Source organism: Notothenia rossii, assembly GCF_949606895.1.
Source record: "Notothenia rossii genome assembly, chromosome: 5".
Taxonomy (NCBI): domain Eukaryota; kingdom Metazoa; phylum Chordata; class Actinopteri; order Perciformes; family Nototheniidae; genus Notothenia; species Notothenia rossii.
In genome coordinates, this window is record NC_136903.1 from 4,995,272 (window position 1) to 5,011,412 (window position 16,141).

The 16,141-nt window shown below is 40.4% G+C and overlaps 1 protein-coding gene across 5 annotated transcripts in view; it reads left to right on the forward strand.

Annotated features, from left to right (window-relative positions):
• The window catches only part of LOC307038424 (plasma membrane calcium-transporting ATPase 1-like), a 39,655-nt gene that overhangs the window by 7,798 nt on the left and 15,716 nt on the right, over positions 1-16,141 (forward strand). Inside the window, exons 3-10 of one of the 5 annotated variants that reach the window (XM_079679804.1) lie at positions 3,112-3,309; positions 5,871-6,128; positions 7,413-7,538; positions 10,136-10,306; positions 11,233-11,259; positions 12,094-12,234; positions 14,011-14,225; positions 15,494-15,736. In XM_079679804.1, coding sequence (XP_079535930.1) covers positions 3,112-3,309; positions 5,871-6,128; positions 7,413-7,538; positions 10,136-10,306; positions 11,233-11,259; positions 12,094-12,234; positions 14,011-14,225; positions 15,494-15,736 — 1,379 coding nt within the window. Of the gene's footprint in view, positions 1-3,111; positions 3,310-4,603; positions 5,057-5,870; positions 6,129-7,412; positions 7,539-10,135; positions 10,307-11,232; positions 11,260-12,093; positions 12,235-14,010; positions 14,226-15,493; positions 15,737-16,141 lie in introns of those variants that run through there. The other 4 variants (XM_079679805.1, XM_079679806.1, XM_079679807.1 and 1 more) reach the window with 4 other exon arrangements.

Sequence of the window (16,141 nt, forward strand, 5' to 3'; positions counted from 1 at the left end):
GAAGTACAGATACTCGTGTTTTAAAATACTCTGGTGAAAGTAGAAGTACTGACTACACTTCTTTACTCAAGTCAAAGTAAAGAGGCTTTGAAATGTACTTCAGTAAAAAGTACCCATAACTAGCAGCTGTTTTAAAGAGTACCTGACCTCCCTTTATATTAATAGAACAATAATGTCATTGTTAGCTAATGAATGTTTCCATGGTGACCAATGGCAACATGACAACGTTTCCATTGGTCCCTCTTCTTTAGAGAAGACCAGGAAATGATGGATACACGGATCGTGTTCAAATCAATAGGCACGCAATGACTCTAAATAATAATGATCACGCCACCAAACACACATTCAGACTAAAGGAACCAGCCTGTTTGGAAAATGAGAGAAGTAGAAAGTACAGGTATTTGAGTTCAACATGTGAGAAGTAGAAAGTACAGGTATTTGAGTTCAAAGTGTAAGAAGTAGAAAGTACAGATATTTGTGTTCAACATGTAAGAAGTAGAAAGTACAGGTATTTGAGTTCAACATGTGAGAAGTAGAAAGTACAGGTATTTGAGTTCAAAGTGTAAGAAGTAGAAAGTACAGGTATTTGTGTTCAACATGTGAGAAGTAGAAAGTACAGGTTTTGTGTTCAACATGTGAGAAGTAGAAAGTACAGGTATTTGTGTTCAACATGTAAGAAGTAGAAAGTACAGGTATTTGAGTTCAACATGTAAGAAGTAGAAAGTACAGGTTTTGTGTTCAACATGTGAGAAGTAGAAAGTACAGGTATTTGTGTTCAACATGTAGGAAGTAGAAGTAAAAAGTCGTCAGAAAAATAAGTAGTGGAGTAAAGTACTGATACCAGACAAATGTACTTAAGTACAGTAACAAAGTATTTGTACTCCACTACTTCCCACCTCTGCAGACAGTGGACATTGTGTCTCAGTGGACCCTGGTTCGTCTCTCACTCTGAGTCTCTGCCCCTTGACATTTCCTCGTCATCATTAATTCACTCGGTGTGTCTGTCTGGTTCACACTCAGCAAACACTCAGACTGGTTGGACTCCTGCTGACACACAGAGGTGAAATGTCAGCAGCAGCTGGAAAACTGTGGAAAATCCATCACTCTGCTTTACTGCTCTGTGTGTCTGGGGACAGCAGGGGGAGACCTATTGTTATTATTAGTCAATTTATTGAACAGGTCAGAAAGATTTTACTTTTTTTTATAATAATTATAATTATAACAAAGAGATGCAAAACAAAACAAAAAATACGTTCAAGGTACAAAAAAACTAATGTTCAAAAGGCGCAAGAAGAAGCTTAAAAAACGTTTCTGGCCCCCCCCCCCTCCTCGAGCGTTCATTTGTCTTGAAAATAAGGTCGTCGTCATCAGCGTCATGTTCGTCATGTTGTAAACAAATACTTGTTTTTGTACAAAACAACCAAAAAATAAATAACTTTTACAATGACAAAAAATTACAAGTATGAGTTCACGGGTCCTGCTCATAACCATTAACGATTCGGTTTCTAAATAATAGTTTCAGTTTCGATACACTTGTACAATATTTAAATGAGTTTGCAGTGAAATCAGTCACCTGAAAGCAGAGGGCTCGCTCTCTGAGTTTCAGTTGCTGAGTCAGGAAGTCCCGCGGGATCTGAGCGAGTCCCAACATGTCCTCCTGCTCCTCGGAGGAAACACATCTACAACAACACACCACTGCTGAGAGACAGGATACACCACGCGTCATGTTGGTTCTTCGTGCGTCAAACTGGCAAGAAATACAATTTTCCACCTGATTAACATCAGACGCTATTAGAAATCGCTTGGACTGTTGAAATTCATTTTTTGCTGTTCTAAATATCTTGAATTGCAATTCATTCAGAATGATGCGGGCAGGATTTTAACAAACAAAACAAACATGGATCACTTTCCCCCGCTGCTGGCATCACTGCACTGCTTACCGGTGTCTTTCAGAATTGACTTTAAAGTGCTTTTAATGATTTACAGGGCTTACCGTAACCCTCCATATTTGCAAGGACACTCAGATCCTACCAAAAGTATTACACAAGAAATCTGGAGAGGCTGCTTTCTGGTTTTATGGTAACTTGGATCTTAGCAAACCCCATATGCATTTTGAAATGTCAATTAAAGACCTACCTTTTTTAAGTGTTTTTTGATTTGGGGTTATTTTGTGGTATCACTGTTACTGTTTTACAGTTGTGTGATCTAACTCTTTCTGTGTTGTTTTTAATTATGTTTCTTACTATTTCTTTTCACTCATTCTTATTGTTTTTATGTATTTGATCTGGCTCTGTAAATTACCTTGGGATGCACCTTGCATAGAGTAATTACATAAAAAAAAAAAACTTCTAACCATTAGAATTAATACTGATATTCTGTACAAACTGTGAAGTCCACTGAGACAAATGTAACATTTGTGATATTGGGCTATATAAATAAACATTGATTGATTGATTGATTGAACTTATTCAAATTCCACTTTATGCTATTGCCTTATCTGACACTACATTAGATTTACCAAGGCCTTGCTAAATGATGAGCTACTATTGCTAACTGTTGTAAAAAAGTTACTGTGTGCCCATTTACACACCGTGAAAAGTAAATGTACTCAATACTCTTGTTCTGTACACAAGTACTTAAGAGATACATGTACTTTCATTCTATGCTACTTAGTATTTCTACTCCATTATATTTTGGCAGCAAATATCATACCTTTAAATCCACTTATACAATTTAATGTACTATCATGGATGAGAGAATGAAAGACCTGTGAATACATTACTAACTATACTCAAGTGATATAATATATATTACTCAAAAAATGGCCTCTACGGATAATAAGTTATTTTAGATTTGGTACTTTAAATAGACTAATACTTTTCTGCTTTTACTTGAGTAACATTTTGATTGCAGGTATTTTACTGTAACAGAGTATTCTTACACTCTGGTACTTGTACTGTTACTCAAGTACAAGATCTGAGTACTTCTACCACCTCTGATTAAAGTAGGTTATCTGGGATCACCAGCTGTTAAATGAACCTGGTCTAACGGTGTGAACGAGGCTCAGAGGAGGACATGTCTCTGATGATGTCTCTGTGTCTCCTCCCGCAGGTTTGGACGGGACGTCGGAGGACATCGACAGAAGGAAAGAGGAGTTTGGACGAAACCTCATCCCTCCTAAAAAGCCAAAAACCTTTTTGCAGTTAGTATGGGAAGCCCTGCAGGATGTCACACTCATCATCCTGGAGGTGGCAGCCATCATTTCTCTAGGCCTTTCTTTCTACAGTCCGCCCAACGCCGAAAGACAGAGTGAGTTTGGATTTTAAACCTTTACATCTTCAGATATGTTACTTTCCATTACTTGTATTTTGAACCTTCGTGTAGGCATAAACCAGCTATTTACAACTTTTAAGCAGGTTGTTGCTGTTCCAGCCCTCTTGAGATCAGATTTGGCTCTATGTCCCTGAACCAAAATAAGTTTGACACCCCTGCTCTAAGGCTAGCTGAGATTTTAACGTCAAAGCAGAAGTTTCTCACCCCTCCTAAAGTTAGTTGGTCTTGAATCCTCGTGTACAGGAAGGTCAGAGGTCACTTACTTCAGGTTCAGGTTATTTATTTCTACTCCTAGGTAGATTAGGTTTGCAGGTAAAAGACAAGGGATCCATTATGACACAGATTACAAAACAACATAGACAAGTTAACAGACAAAAAAAAGTACTCCATCACATCTAACAACATTAAAAAACAACTACTACCAACCTGAGCAATCCAGAAAGTTAATAATATATACAAAATAAATAGCCTCTGTGTGACGCTGCTACAATAGTTAATTTGTGCGTTGGCTGCGGGAACAATGCTGTTTTTATACCGCTTAGTTCTACATTTTGGGACAACTAACCTCCTAAAGGAAGAAGCTTAAACTCTGAGTGCAGAGGGTGGGTGTCATCGTCCAATATAGAGCTGGTAAACCGCTGTAACTGTCAGGGTCTCAAGGTTTAGATTTGGCTCATTAATCAATCTGCGAGAAGACTTAATGATCTGACTGAGAGAGTTTCTGCTCTTCAAAGACATGGTACTAAACCATGACAGTAAAGAAAAAGACAGAATCGACGATTATTATCATGGTTTTGTCAACGGTGAAATAGGACGCTGGTGCTCCTTTTGGCACACAGCTTCACCATTTGCTTCAAAGATACATTTTGAGTCATTTGAGATATTTGTGTGATTCCACTCTCTGATTCTTGATGGCTGCAGTGTTTGGTTAAAAAAGCAGAGTTCATAACTCTAATATACACACTATTTTCACACATATAGTACATATATAGCATATGTATATAAGACCCAATATTTATATATGTTCATTTTAATTAATTTCATATTTTATAGTTAATTTATAATTTTTTGATTTGATCTTAAATGTTTATTAGGCGCGTTCACACCGGAGTACTTTTCCCGTACTTTTCCCATTTAGTTCCCTTAGTACCCCTTATGTCGCGTTCACACCAAAAAGAGTACTTAGTGCCGGGAACTTTTACCCCCATTTGTAGTGCCTGCTAGAGAGGTGGGACAATCCTGGTGAGAAAAAAGTGCCAATTTCGATTGGCTGGGCGAATTGCAAACCACGCCCCGAAAAACTCTGAAAAGTTTTGTGAAGCCGCCATTGTATTTGCTGGCATTAGCATTATTAGCATTAGCATTATTAGCATTAGCCCCGCGCACCAACGGAGAGAGACTAACTTATGGCAACACAAAAAAACATGGGAGCGGTGGAGTGATGAGGAGGTGTCGGCGTTCTGGCGATTTATTCGGAAGCAGCTTCTACTGAAGCCAGTCCCCAACTCCGGGGACTTCCGGCCGGGGACTTCGGGTGGCAGTATACGCCGTGAAGTGGTTTGCGGCCTGCCAGTAAACCCAAAGCAGAAGAAGAAGAAGAAGAAGTGACGTCAGCGGCTAATGCCTAATCTTCCCTCAGGGAATTTATTCCGGTGTGAACCATGGGTGTGAACGCGATCTGTACTTAGTGCCATGGGGGTACTAAGTGCTGGCAAAGTAGTTGGTGTGAAAGCGGCTAATCTGTGTGAATCTTTCTTTGCTGTCCTGTTTTTCAATTTTACCCTGTTGCTGTTAAACTACTGAATTTCCCAGTATCAGAATACCTTTATTAGTCCAACAGAGGGGACATTTACATTATTACAGCAGAAAAGAGTCAAAGACAGCTTAATGTTACCTAAGAAGCATGCATACAAAAGTATTAAAGATGCAATATAATATAACAAAGTTACACAATTTACAAAATACACATCCTGTAACAATAAAGCTCCATCTTTTCTTATAATGTTGACACATGTTAGAAAAATAAAGTAGTCATCACATACAGAGAGCATCAACTAGTTCCTTCACATGCTGATATCCAAGAGAGGGAGTTCCACAGTCACAAGATGGAGGAATAGAAAGCAGTATTCAATGTTTACTTCAGATTAGCTCCACGTCAGAAATGATCATGCTTGTCATACGTCTCTCTCCATAGAGGCTGAGTCATCATGTTAATCACATAGCTATCATATGCCTCAAACAGTCCTGATGCTCTTCTAGGTAATCACACATCCTGTCATGTTCACAGCTACAGTTGGGATACCTTTGTTATCATGTGACTCTCAGATTGGAAGAGGACATTCAGTATTTTCCCAACAGTTAACATAAGACAGTTTCCTAAGACAAAACACAGGCTGGTGCTCCTTTTGGCACACAGCTTCACAATTTGCTTCAAAGATACATTTTGAGTCCTTTGGGATATGGTTAAAAAAGCAGAGTTCACAACTCTAAGGTCGACACAGAACACTAAACTCCAGCCTCTCGTTGTCTCTGTTCAGACTGCGGCAGTGCGGCCGGCGGCGTGGACGAGGACGGCGAGGCGGAGGCCGGCTGGATCGAGGGCGCCGCCATCCTGCTGTCGGTGGTCTGCGTGGTCCTGGTTACCGCCTTCAACGACTGGAGCAAAGAGAAGCAGTTTCGAGGCCTCCAGAACCGCATTGAGCAGGAGCAGAAGTTCACCGTGGTGCGAGGGGGGCAGATGCTCCAGATCCTGGTGTCAGAGATCGTCGTCGGGGACATCGCACAAGTCAAATATGGTGAGAGATCATAATGCATCCGCTATAGTACAGCCAGTGGTGTGAAGACAAAACAAAGAATAACTCCAGTTGTTGTTTTTCGTCTTAGAGCTGAGACTTTAAATCGTGTGTAATCTTAGAGCTGCACCAATATCTCAATAGCTGAAGATCTTATTGAAGGTGTCTGAGTTCATTCATTTAGCTTTTTGTTTACATGTTCCTGGTATTACAAAATACAAAATGACCCTTTCAATCTAAGTACAACGATTTTTTTTTTTTGTTATATAAAAAACACAGGAAAGGTTATTTCTATTCATAGACTTAAAAAGAACACAACAAATGAAAATGACCAAAGGGCTCTCCAAAGTGACCTTGTTGATGCTGCGGTGCCCTAAGCCCGTGTCTGCTGGATTGTCTTTCCCCGTTTTTACACATAGAAAATACATTTGGTAAAAGTTACAAATGTTCAACAGCTCAAAGCTTAGTCTCTACTATTGTACATCAATTGACAAGCCATACATAGTTGATCGACACTTGAAGGCGTACAATATTTAAACCACAATTATAACCAAAATGCTAATTCATCGTAGAGTCTTCTCTCAGCAGAACATGGGCATGTTTCAAGAAAATGTGTTTTTTAAAATGTGAGTATAGAAAGCTGCAGAAGATTTTATTCTTCTTTAGTTTACAGCATAAAGAATCATCAGAAAGTAATTTAAAGCAACACATTCCCATATCGTCCAATAGTGACGTTATTCCAGGATCCTTTGGCGTCACCATCAAACACAGTGGGGGGCCCTTTAGCGTCGATCTCCAACTATCGGGGAGTCCCATCGACTTGCATAGAGCTCCCTGAACATTGGTAATAGACGAGTTGAGATCGCGGAGAAATGCTCTCCGCCGACCCATTCTCACAGCGTTTATCAACCTTACTCAATATCAAGCCAGACTTATTGTTTTTACTTCTTTATTTTAAATGTATAATGTCGGACTTTGTTGCCGTCAGTTAGAGGGGGAGTAGGGGCGCAGAATACTGACATCTGTATTGAGTTGGGAGTGAGAATGTGTTGGAGAGAACCAAACGCATCAGCTATAGTACAGCTCATCGTCGGCTGGAAGTTATATTGAAAAATGTTATTTGACATTTGTATTTAAATCTCAGCTCCACTATTTAAAATGGGAATATTTCATTGTTGGTTGTTTTCCTCCATCTGTACTCATGTGACGGACTTAATGTTGTAACACAGAGACGTGATGAAGGAGAGCTTTTGTTACGGTGTACCTGTGTGTGTTTTGCGGTTCCAGGCGACCTCCTGCCGACTGACGGCATCCTGATTCAGGGCAACGATCTGAAGATTGACGAGAGCTCTCTGACCGGAGAGTCGGACCACGTGAAGAAGAGCGTCGACAAGGACCCCATGTTGCTGTCAGGTAATGAACATTTTAATTATTTCAAGTTATGTCAGTTTGCCGGTCGTCTTAACAAGTTGTACAGCATATCACACCGCCTGTTGTTTCTCGCCTTGCTTCAATAACAAAAGAAATAAAGAAATAAGGGACATTGAAATTGAAGAAACCTAAGAAATAGCAGCCATTCATATTAATTCAACCAATTAGTTCATAATTCAGTTTTTACTTGAACAGAACATTTTTCATGAATGTATCCTCTTAATTTTACACTCACCAGATTGATGCATTTGACTTTGTAGGCCACAAAATATTCTTCATAAATGCAAGATTTGTTCAAAGTCAGAGAGTAAGTACATGATCCCGCTTGTTACACGGTCACATACTAAATAAACAAAGTATTTCAAGGTTCAAGGTTCTTTATTTTGTCATACGAACAAAGCTACAGTGTAGTTATGCCGATGAAAATCTTAGGTCACAGGCTTCTCCAACAGAGCAACACAATAACACAGATAAACCTACAAATGTGGTACAAGTAAATAGTAAATACAAAAAGAAAAATAGTTTAAAAAAGTGAAATAGTGCAATATTTGACTCCCAATATTAATTGAAAATGGGACAAAAACAACGACGTAACTTTAAATGACAGCAGCACTTACAGTATCAAGGTTTTCTGTAACTGTCAAAGTCTATTCACGTTTATTTTCCACTAAGAAGTTCTTAAACACTGCCAGAGCCCATACTGTGTTCCTGTTAGTGTTTACTTCCTGTCTGTCTTCTTATGCTGTTCCTGTTAGTGTTTACTTCCTGTCTGTCTTCTTCTGCTGTTCCCGTTAGTGTTTACTTCCTGTCTGTCTGTCTGTCTACTTCTGCTGTTCCTGTTAGTGTTTACTTCCTGTCTGTCTTCTTCTGCTGTTCCTGTTAGTGTTTACTTCCTGCCTGCCTTTTTCTACTGTTCCTTTTAGTGTCTACTTCCTGTCTGTCTTCTTCTTCTGTTCCCTTTAGTGTTTACTTCCTGCTTGTCTTTTTCTACTGTTCCTTTTAGTGTCTACTTCCTGTCTGTCTTCTTCTTCTGTTCCCTTTAGTGTTTACTTCCTGCTTGTCTTTTTCTACTGTTCCTTTTCATGTTTACTTCCTGTCTGTCTTCTTTTGCTGTTCCTTTTAGTGTTTACTTCCTGTCTGTCTTCTTCTGTTGTTCCCTTTAGGGTTTACTTCCTGTCTGTCTTCTTCTGCTGTTCCTTTTAGTGTCTACTTCCTGTCTGTCTTCTTCTTCTGTTCCCTTTAGTGTTTACTTCCTGCTTGTCTTTTTCTACTGTTCCTTTTCGTGTTTACTTCCTGTCTGTCTTCTTCTGCTGTTCCTTTTAGTGTTTACTTCCTGTCTGTCTTCTTCTGTTGTTCCCTTTAGGGTTTACTTCCTGTCTGTCTTCTTCTGCTGTTCCTTTTAGTGTCTACTTCCTGTCTGTCTTCTTCTTCTGTTCCCTTTAGTGTTTACTTCCTGCTTGTCTTTTTCTACTGTTCCTTTTCGTGTTTACTTCCTGTCTGTCTTCTTCTGCTGTTCCTTTTAGTGTTTACTTCCAGTCTGTCTTCTTCTGTTGTTCCCTTTAGGGTTTACTTCCTGTCTGTCTTCTTCTGCTGTTCCCTTTAGTGTTTACTTCCTGCCTGTCTTCTTCTGCTGTTCCCTTTAGTATTTACCTCCTGCCTGTCTTCTTCTGCTGTTCCCTTTAGTGTTTACTTCCTGCCTGTCTTCTTCTACTGTTCCCTTTAGTATTTACCTCCTGCCTGTCTTCTTCTACTGTTCCCTTTAGTGTTTGCTTCCTGTGTGTCTTCTTCTACTGTTCCCTTTATTGTTTACTTCCTGTGTGTCTTCTTCTACTGTTCCCTTTAGTGTTTACTTCCTGTATGTCTTCTTCTACTGTTCCCTTTAGTGTTTACTTCCTGTCTGTCTTCTACTGTTGCCTTTAGTGTCTACTTCCTGTCTGTCTTCTTCTGATGTTCCCGTTAGTGTTTACTTCCTGTGTGTCTTCTTCTACTGTTCCCTTTAGTGTTTACTTCCTGGCTGTCTTCTTCTGCTGTTCCCTTTAGTATGTACTTCCTGTCTGTCTTCTACTGTTGCCTTTAGTGTCTACTTCCTGTCTGTCTTCTTCTGATGTTCCCATTAGTGTTTACTTCCTGTCTGTCTTTTTCTGATGTTCCCTTTAGTGTTTACTTCCTGTATGTCTTCTTCTGCTGTTCCCTTTAGTGTTTACTTCCTGCCTGTCTTCTTCTGCTGTTCCCTTTAGTGTTTACTTCCTGTATGTCTTCTTCTGCTGTTCCCTTTAGTTTTTACTTCCTGTCTGTCTTCTTCTGCTGTTCCCTTTAGTGTTTACTTCCTGTCAGTCATCTTCCAACGCATCGTCCAATGCTCTGTCTTTTAACCTCTTTCCTTCTCTCTCGTGATCGTCCTTAGCAATGTTCATTATTTTGCTTAGCAGCGGTGTGTTATTGCTTATTAAAAACCTCTGAAGTGTCCAAATTGACCAATCACAATCGAGTATTCAACTTAGCCATGTAATAATCGTGTTTATAATGTCTATCTCAATATTAACGGAAGTAATTGTGATTCGCCTTAATCTCTCTCCCAGGTACCCATGTGATGGAGGGCTCTGGTAAGATGCTGGTCACGGCTGTGGGGGAAAACTCTCAGACTGGGATCATCTTCACGCTGCTTGGCGCTAGTGAAGACAGTGATGTGGACGAGAAGGCTGAGAAAGAAAAGAAAGAGAAGAAAAAGAAGGAGAGGAAAGACAAGAAAAGTAAGTTCAGAGAACAAAGGGATCGGTTTAATAAGATTACTGTTAGGGGTTAACAATGAAACGTCAGTCAACGTCATTGTGTGTTTAAGCTTGCAGATACTATTCTAAGTCTTTAAGATTGTCAGAGGAAAACAAAAGAAATACAGTACAGATCAATTCAAAATAAGAGGTATTCAAAACCTTAAATAAGGAAATAAACAAAATGTAGAAACTATACAAGAGAAATTAAAGATGGAGATGTTTTGCACTCTTGTCAGGACTGGGGAGCAATTTGATATTTTGGGGGCTTTCATAATTGATGCATGTGAAATGTCTCTATAGCACCCCGTACGAATTTCCTAACAAGCAGCCCCTCATTGTACTTCCACCTACAAGTCTGACATTTGGTAGGCAAATGTAGCATGGTGAGATGCATCATAAACCCTCTTGGAGACATACTGTAAACCCAACAGGAAGTCGGCCATTTCTTTTTATGTGTAACTTTTGGCAAATTTGAACTTTTTCAGCCCCATATTTGAGCTAACTCCTACAGTTTCATTCGGATCGACTTTAAATTTGGTCAGTATCATCTAAAGACCACGAGGATCAAAAGTTATCATACGCTTTTTGTCTACATCATGTATTTTAACTTGTTTTAGCACCTACCGTATTTACAATGTTGTTTTTAAACTATTCTGTATTTCTTTTATGCAATGGTTTTTATGAATCTGTTATTCCATTTTGTTTATTTATTGTGTTCCTTTGTGTTGTCTTCTTGTTTAGTGTTAATGATGACGTAAAGTACTTTGAATTTCCTCTGTGTCTGAAAATGTGCTTTAGAAATAAACGTACCTTACCTACCTTACTCACGTCCTAGGCGTTGCGTGCCGGCAAAAAAAGCACCTTTCGCCAAAAACCACTAACTGTTGCATGTTTTTATCTCACAGGTAAAAAAGAGGAGAAAGCAAAGAAAGGTGAGCAACACAAAGCTGCTTTAGTTCTGTGAGGTCGTGTAGTAAATGACTGATGTCTGATCTCAGGCAGACTCCTGGTTCCAGGTCCCTGTCCGGTCTTCCTGGTTCTCCCACATGGTGCAGTGTGCGTCCCTCTGAGCAGCAGCAGCAGGTGCTCCTGACTCTGTTGCTGGTGATTAGGACAAAGCAGATTATCGGCCTTAAACTCGGCAGCTGCTTTCTTCTCCTGCCTGCCTGTCCCCTAATAAACTCATTACTGAGATGGGATCAGCATGCTCTCACACACAGAGAAACAAACACACACACCTACAGATACCCTCACTCTCCAGGGCTTCTTCTAATCCGGCCCGTGCACCCTCCCACTGCCTGAGAGATTGAACTCTGTTTGAAGTCACACACTGAACGAAGGACCCTTCTGTGAGGTGAAGAGTTATAAATACACAGCCTCAGGACAAACATCCCTCTCTGCGGCAGAAAGAGGAACTGCTGTAACTTTATTCAACCATATTCTTTATCAGCAGGGAAAGTAAAACTCCAATTCTTCTTTGGTGGCATTCTTTTTTGTAAACGACGACTCTGACTGTGATGTTTGTGAGCTGCTTAGTTTTTGCAAAGTCCCTTTAAATCAGCAACGACACTTCACATCTACCGTTTAGAGACGGGTGCATTTGATCCTAATATAATGTAACCTTCAAGTTGTTAAAGTCTATAACAAGAATAAAGATCTGTCTTAATTGGCTCAGTTAACTATTTGTCGATTATATATTCTTTTATAATGGAGGAAAGAAATGTAATCGCATCTTGACGTGCGTTTAATTCCCTTGTTTTCTGTAGGAAAAAACAAGGATGGAGGCCCGGTGGAGATGCAGCCGCTCAACGATGATGGAGAACCGGAGAAGAAGAAAAACCTCAAAAAGGAGAAGTCCGTCCTCCAGGGGAAGCTGACCAAACTGGCTGTGCAGATCGGAAAAGCAGGTACGATACCAATCTGATGAATCAACTGAGCGTCAGTATCATAGTGCTCTTCATCAATGAAGCAATCCATTTCACTTTGGTTGTGAAGATGATGATGCCACATATGGGTTTAATTCACTTTGAACAGGACTTGTATTGTTGTTCCTTTCTTTCAGAGCTTTTTCATATTAGGGCTCCTTGTAATGTGCTAGGGCTAATTTCATTTTCATCATGCAAGTTGATTTGGTTTGACATGTGTTATTAGACCCATATCACACTTTAATTACATTGTTATAACTCCCATATTACATGGTTATTACAAGCCTATTACACTGAGATGGCACAATAATACATCCTTAGTACGCCCCTGTGACCCTTTTATTACCATTATTTATCTGTTTTACACCCATATTACTCTGTTATTACACCTTACCCTGCTATCAGACCCATATTACACCTTAATTACACTGTTATTAGACCTATTTTACACACGGACACAGCTTGTCAAATGAATGAATCCCCCAGGATACAGAAACTGTTTTAGGGTTAAGAGCCTACTACACAACAAGCAGATAGTTAAATATGAGATTAAGGATCTGCTATGAATTCATATTGTTATTATATTTCTGTATGTGACACATAGAGCCTACACATGTTCACTTTTTGACCCCCTATTGTCTTATAATACACACTCAAAGAGGTTGCCTTTGTGTAGATCCATGATAGTTAGGATAAGAACAGTGACTTCACACGCTCTCCAAGGGTTTGTCCTTTTTGTGGACCGTAGAAAACACTTCCTTGATTACCGTAATTTTCGGACTATAAGCCGCTCCTTTTTTCCCATTTTTCGACGCTGCGGCTTATATAACGGTGCGGCTAATCTATGGATTTGTACAGCTAACGGCCACTAGGGGACCTCCTAAATCTATGGATTTTACAGGTTACAGTCCACCACCTTTAACTCTATGGGCTCTATGGCCGGTCCGCGCCCCCCACCTTTAAGCGGCGGGCTCCAGCAGGAAAAGCTGGAGGCCGGAAAAGAGTGAGACAGGTAACGCGCAAAAGTAAAAGTGGAACCGAGAGTGGTACGAGAGACAGAACGAGAGCAAGACAGACAGACATTACGAGAGCGAGACAGTTTGCCCCCGTACCACTGGTTGAAAACCACTGCTGTAGATCACTGCCGGTACGTGCGCTGGGAGCGCACCGTTTAAGTTTGAAAGTTGAAAAGTGTGTGTGTCTGAAACGCTATGTGATACAGTACAGTTTACACAGCACATGTTCTGTAGCTACTATTGCACTAAATGCTAACACTTGAATACGTTATGCAAATATGCAACTTGTTTGTTGAAATGTTAATAAATGGGAGCTTCCTCAAACAGCCATCTCTTTCCCGACAATCCCCTCTGTGCACGAACCCTTACATATGGTAATGAAACATTAAAACACCTGCGGCTTATAGTCCAGTGCGGCTTATATATGTACACATCATTCAATTTAGCTGCTGCGGCTTATATTCAGGTGAGCCTTATAGTCCGAAAATTACGGTACTCTGAGTCTATGAGGAAAACAGGCTTTTTATTTTTACTTAAACTCTCAGTGTCATCTCTGGGTATTGACAATCCTAACTTCCCCTTACTGTCCTCAGCATGTGTTATGCTTATGATCAGGTTTATATCTTTATATGCACCATCTACACCAAAGCAAATTCCTCGTATGTGTAACGCTACTTGGGAATAAAACCGATCCTGATTCTGAACTAACTTTCACCGTCTCTCTTTGTCTTTCTGTCTTCAGGTCTGTTCATGTCGTCCATCACTGTCGTCATCCTCATCACTCGCTTCCTGATCGACACCTTCTGGATTCAGGGCGTCACGTGGACCAGCGAGTGTGTTCCCGTCTACGTTCAGTTCTTCGTCAAGTTCTTCATCATCGGCGTGACGGTGCTGGTGGTGGCCGTGCCTGAAGGTCTTCCTCTGGCCGTCACCATCTCCCTGGCCTACTCAGTCAAGGTGTGTTGGTATATAACATCACTTATATCTCACGACATATTGGCACCGCTCAAAAGACTTGTGGCGTCAAGAACTCCCAATGAGGTTTGGACAAAACTTTGAGTTGAATCACGGTAGAATATTCAATATGAAATACCTGAGAATGTTCAACAAAAATAAAACACAACAAGGGCTAAAAGAACAGAGAGTATTTGATCATAAAACGGATTTTAAAACTGGGAAAATCTGATAAAGGCATGACAAAAACATCACAGGCACTTTCTGATGGACCAGAGAGTGCCTTTAGTGATAGAAACGGTGTTGAAGGGGGAGACCAAGTGGTGGACCTGGGTTCCTTGAGCCAGATTTTAACCCACGTACTGTTATTTTATATACGATTTTGAAAAAACTTTCTACAGTTTTACAGTGCTAACGTAATTTTAGTTGCACACAGAATTGTTTTGGAGCAATGGCCATCTAGAAAAGTAGGTGTGTTCGTATATAACGTCACTTATCACGACATATTGTCATGCTCAAAAGACTTGTAGCGTCAAGAACTCCCAATGAGGTTTGTCGCTGATGGACCAAAGAGTGCCTTGAGTGATAGAACCAGTATTAAAGGGGACGACTTGGCCTGTAAGTTCCTCGAGCCGGATTTGAACCCACGTACTGTTATGTTTTATATGATTTTGTAAAAATGCTCAACAGTTAAAGTTCTAAAGCCATTTTAATGTAATTTTTAGCACTCATTAGCACCCAGAATGGTCTTTGGCTCGCCCCTGTTGGAGCAATGACCACTTTGGAAAGTAGGCTGATGGACCAGAGAGTACATTCATTGATAGAAACTGTATTAAAGGGGGAGACCAAGAGGAGGACTTGGTCTGTAGGTTCCTCGAACTGGATTTGAACCCACGTACTGTTATTTTCTATAAGAATTTTTTTAAATGTAATGTCATTTTTAGCACTCAGAATGTTTTTTGGCTCTTCGTGCTTGGAGCAATGACCACTTTGGAAAGAAGGCTACTAACTAACCTGAATCTCCTCCTAGAGCACCATTGAGTTCTTTCAAATCTCTCTCAGAGGGGCGTGGGGAGGGGCTCCTTATTTTCATCTAAATTAACAGACAGAGAATCAGCCCTTTGGGAACAGTGCTGAAACAGAGGGGATTATGGGTAATGCTGCAATGATCTGTTTGATGTTTCAGCCAATCAGAGACATGTTCTGTATATATCTGAGAAACAGTATGATAGGGGACTTCTAAGTAATGCTGCGTTTCTTGTTTATTCCAGAAAATGATGAAGGACAACAACCTGGTCCGCCACCTGGACGCTTGCGAGACGATGGGCAACGCTACGGCTATCTGCTCCGACAAGACCGGCACGCTCACTATGAACCGCATGACGGTGGTGCAAGCCTACGTGGCGGGACAATATTACAAAAGGTTGCCGGATCCGAAAGACATCCCGGCATCAGCCATGGACCTGCTCATCCAGGGAATAGGGGTCAACTGCGCCTACACCACCAAGATTATGGTGAGCGGTTAAAAATAGCCGGCCGTTCAGGAAGCGCCATGAGAGTTAAGCATTTGGCTGAGAGGGCGGGTTGGTTTGGAGAGTAGCCACAGCTCAGGACTCATCTGATTACTGCAAGGATCACAGCACATGCATACATGATACCAACAGGTGTAGCTTTTAGGGTTTAAGTTCTGTCCAACACACTTTCAGCAGCTAATAGCTTATATTCAATTAAAGACTCAAGATGCAAAGGCTTAATTGTCATTTGCACAGTAGCTAGTGTAGTTATGGCAAGGGAACTGAATGAAAGTTTGAGGCTCCTCCAACAGTGCAACATAAATATACTGATTAAAACTGAACCGTGAACTTTAATGAAGTATATATTATGTCAACAAATTAACAAAAGTTAAACATGTTTTATTT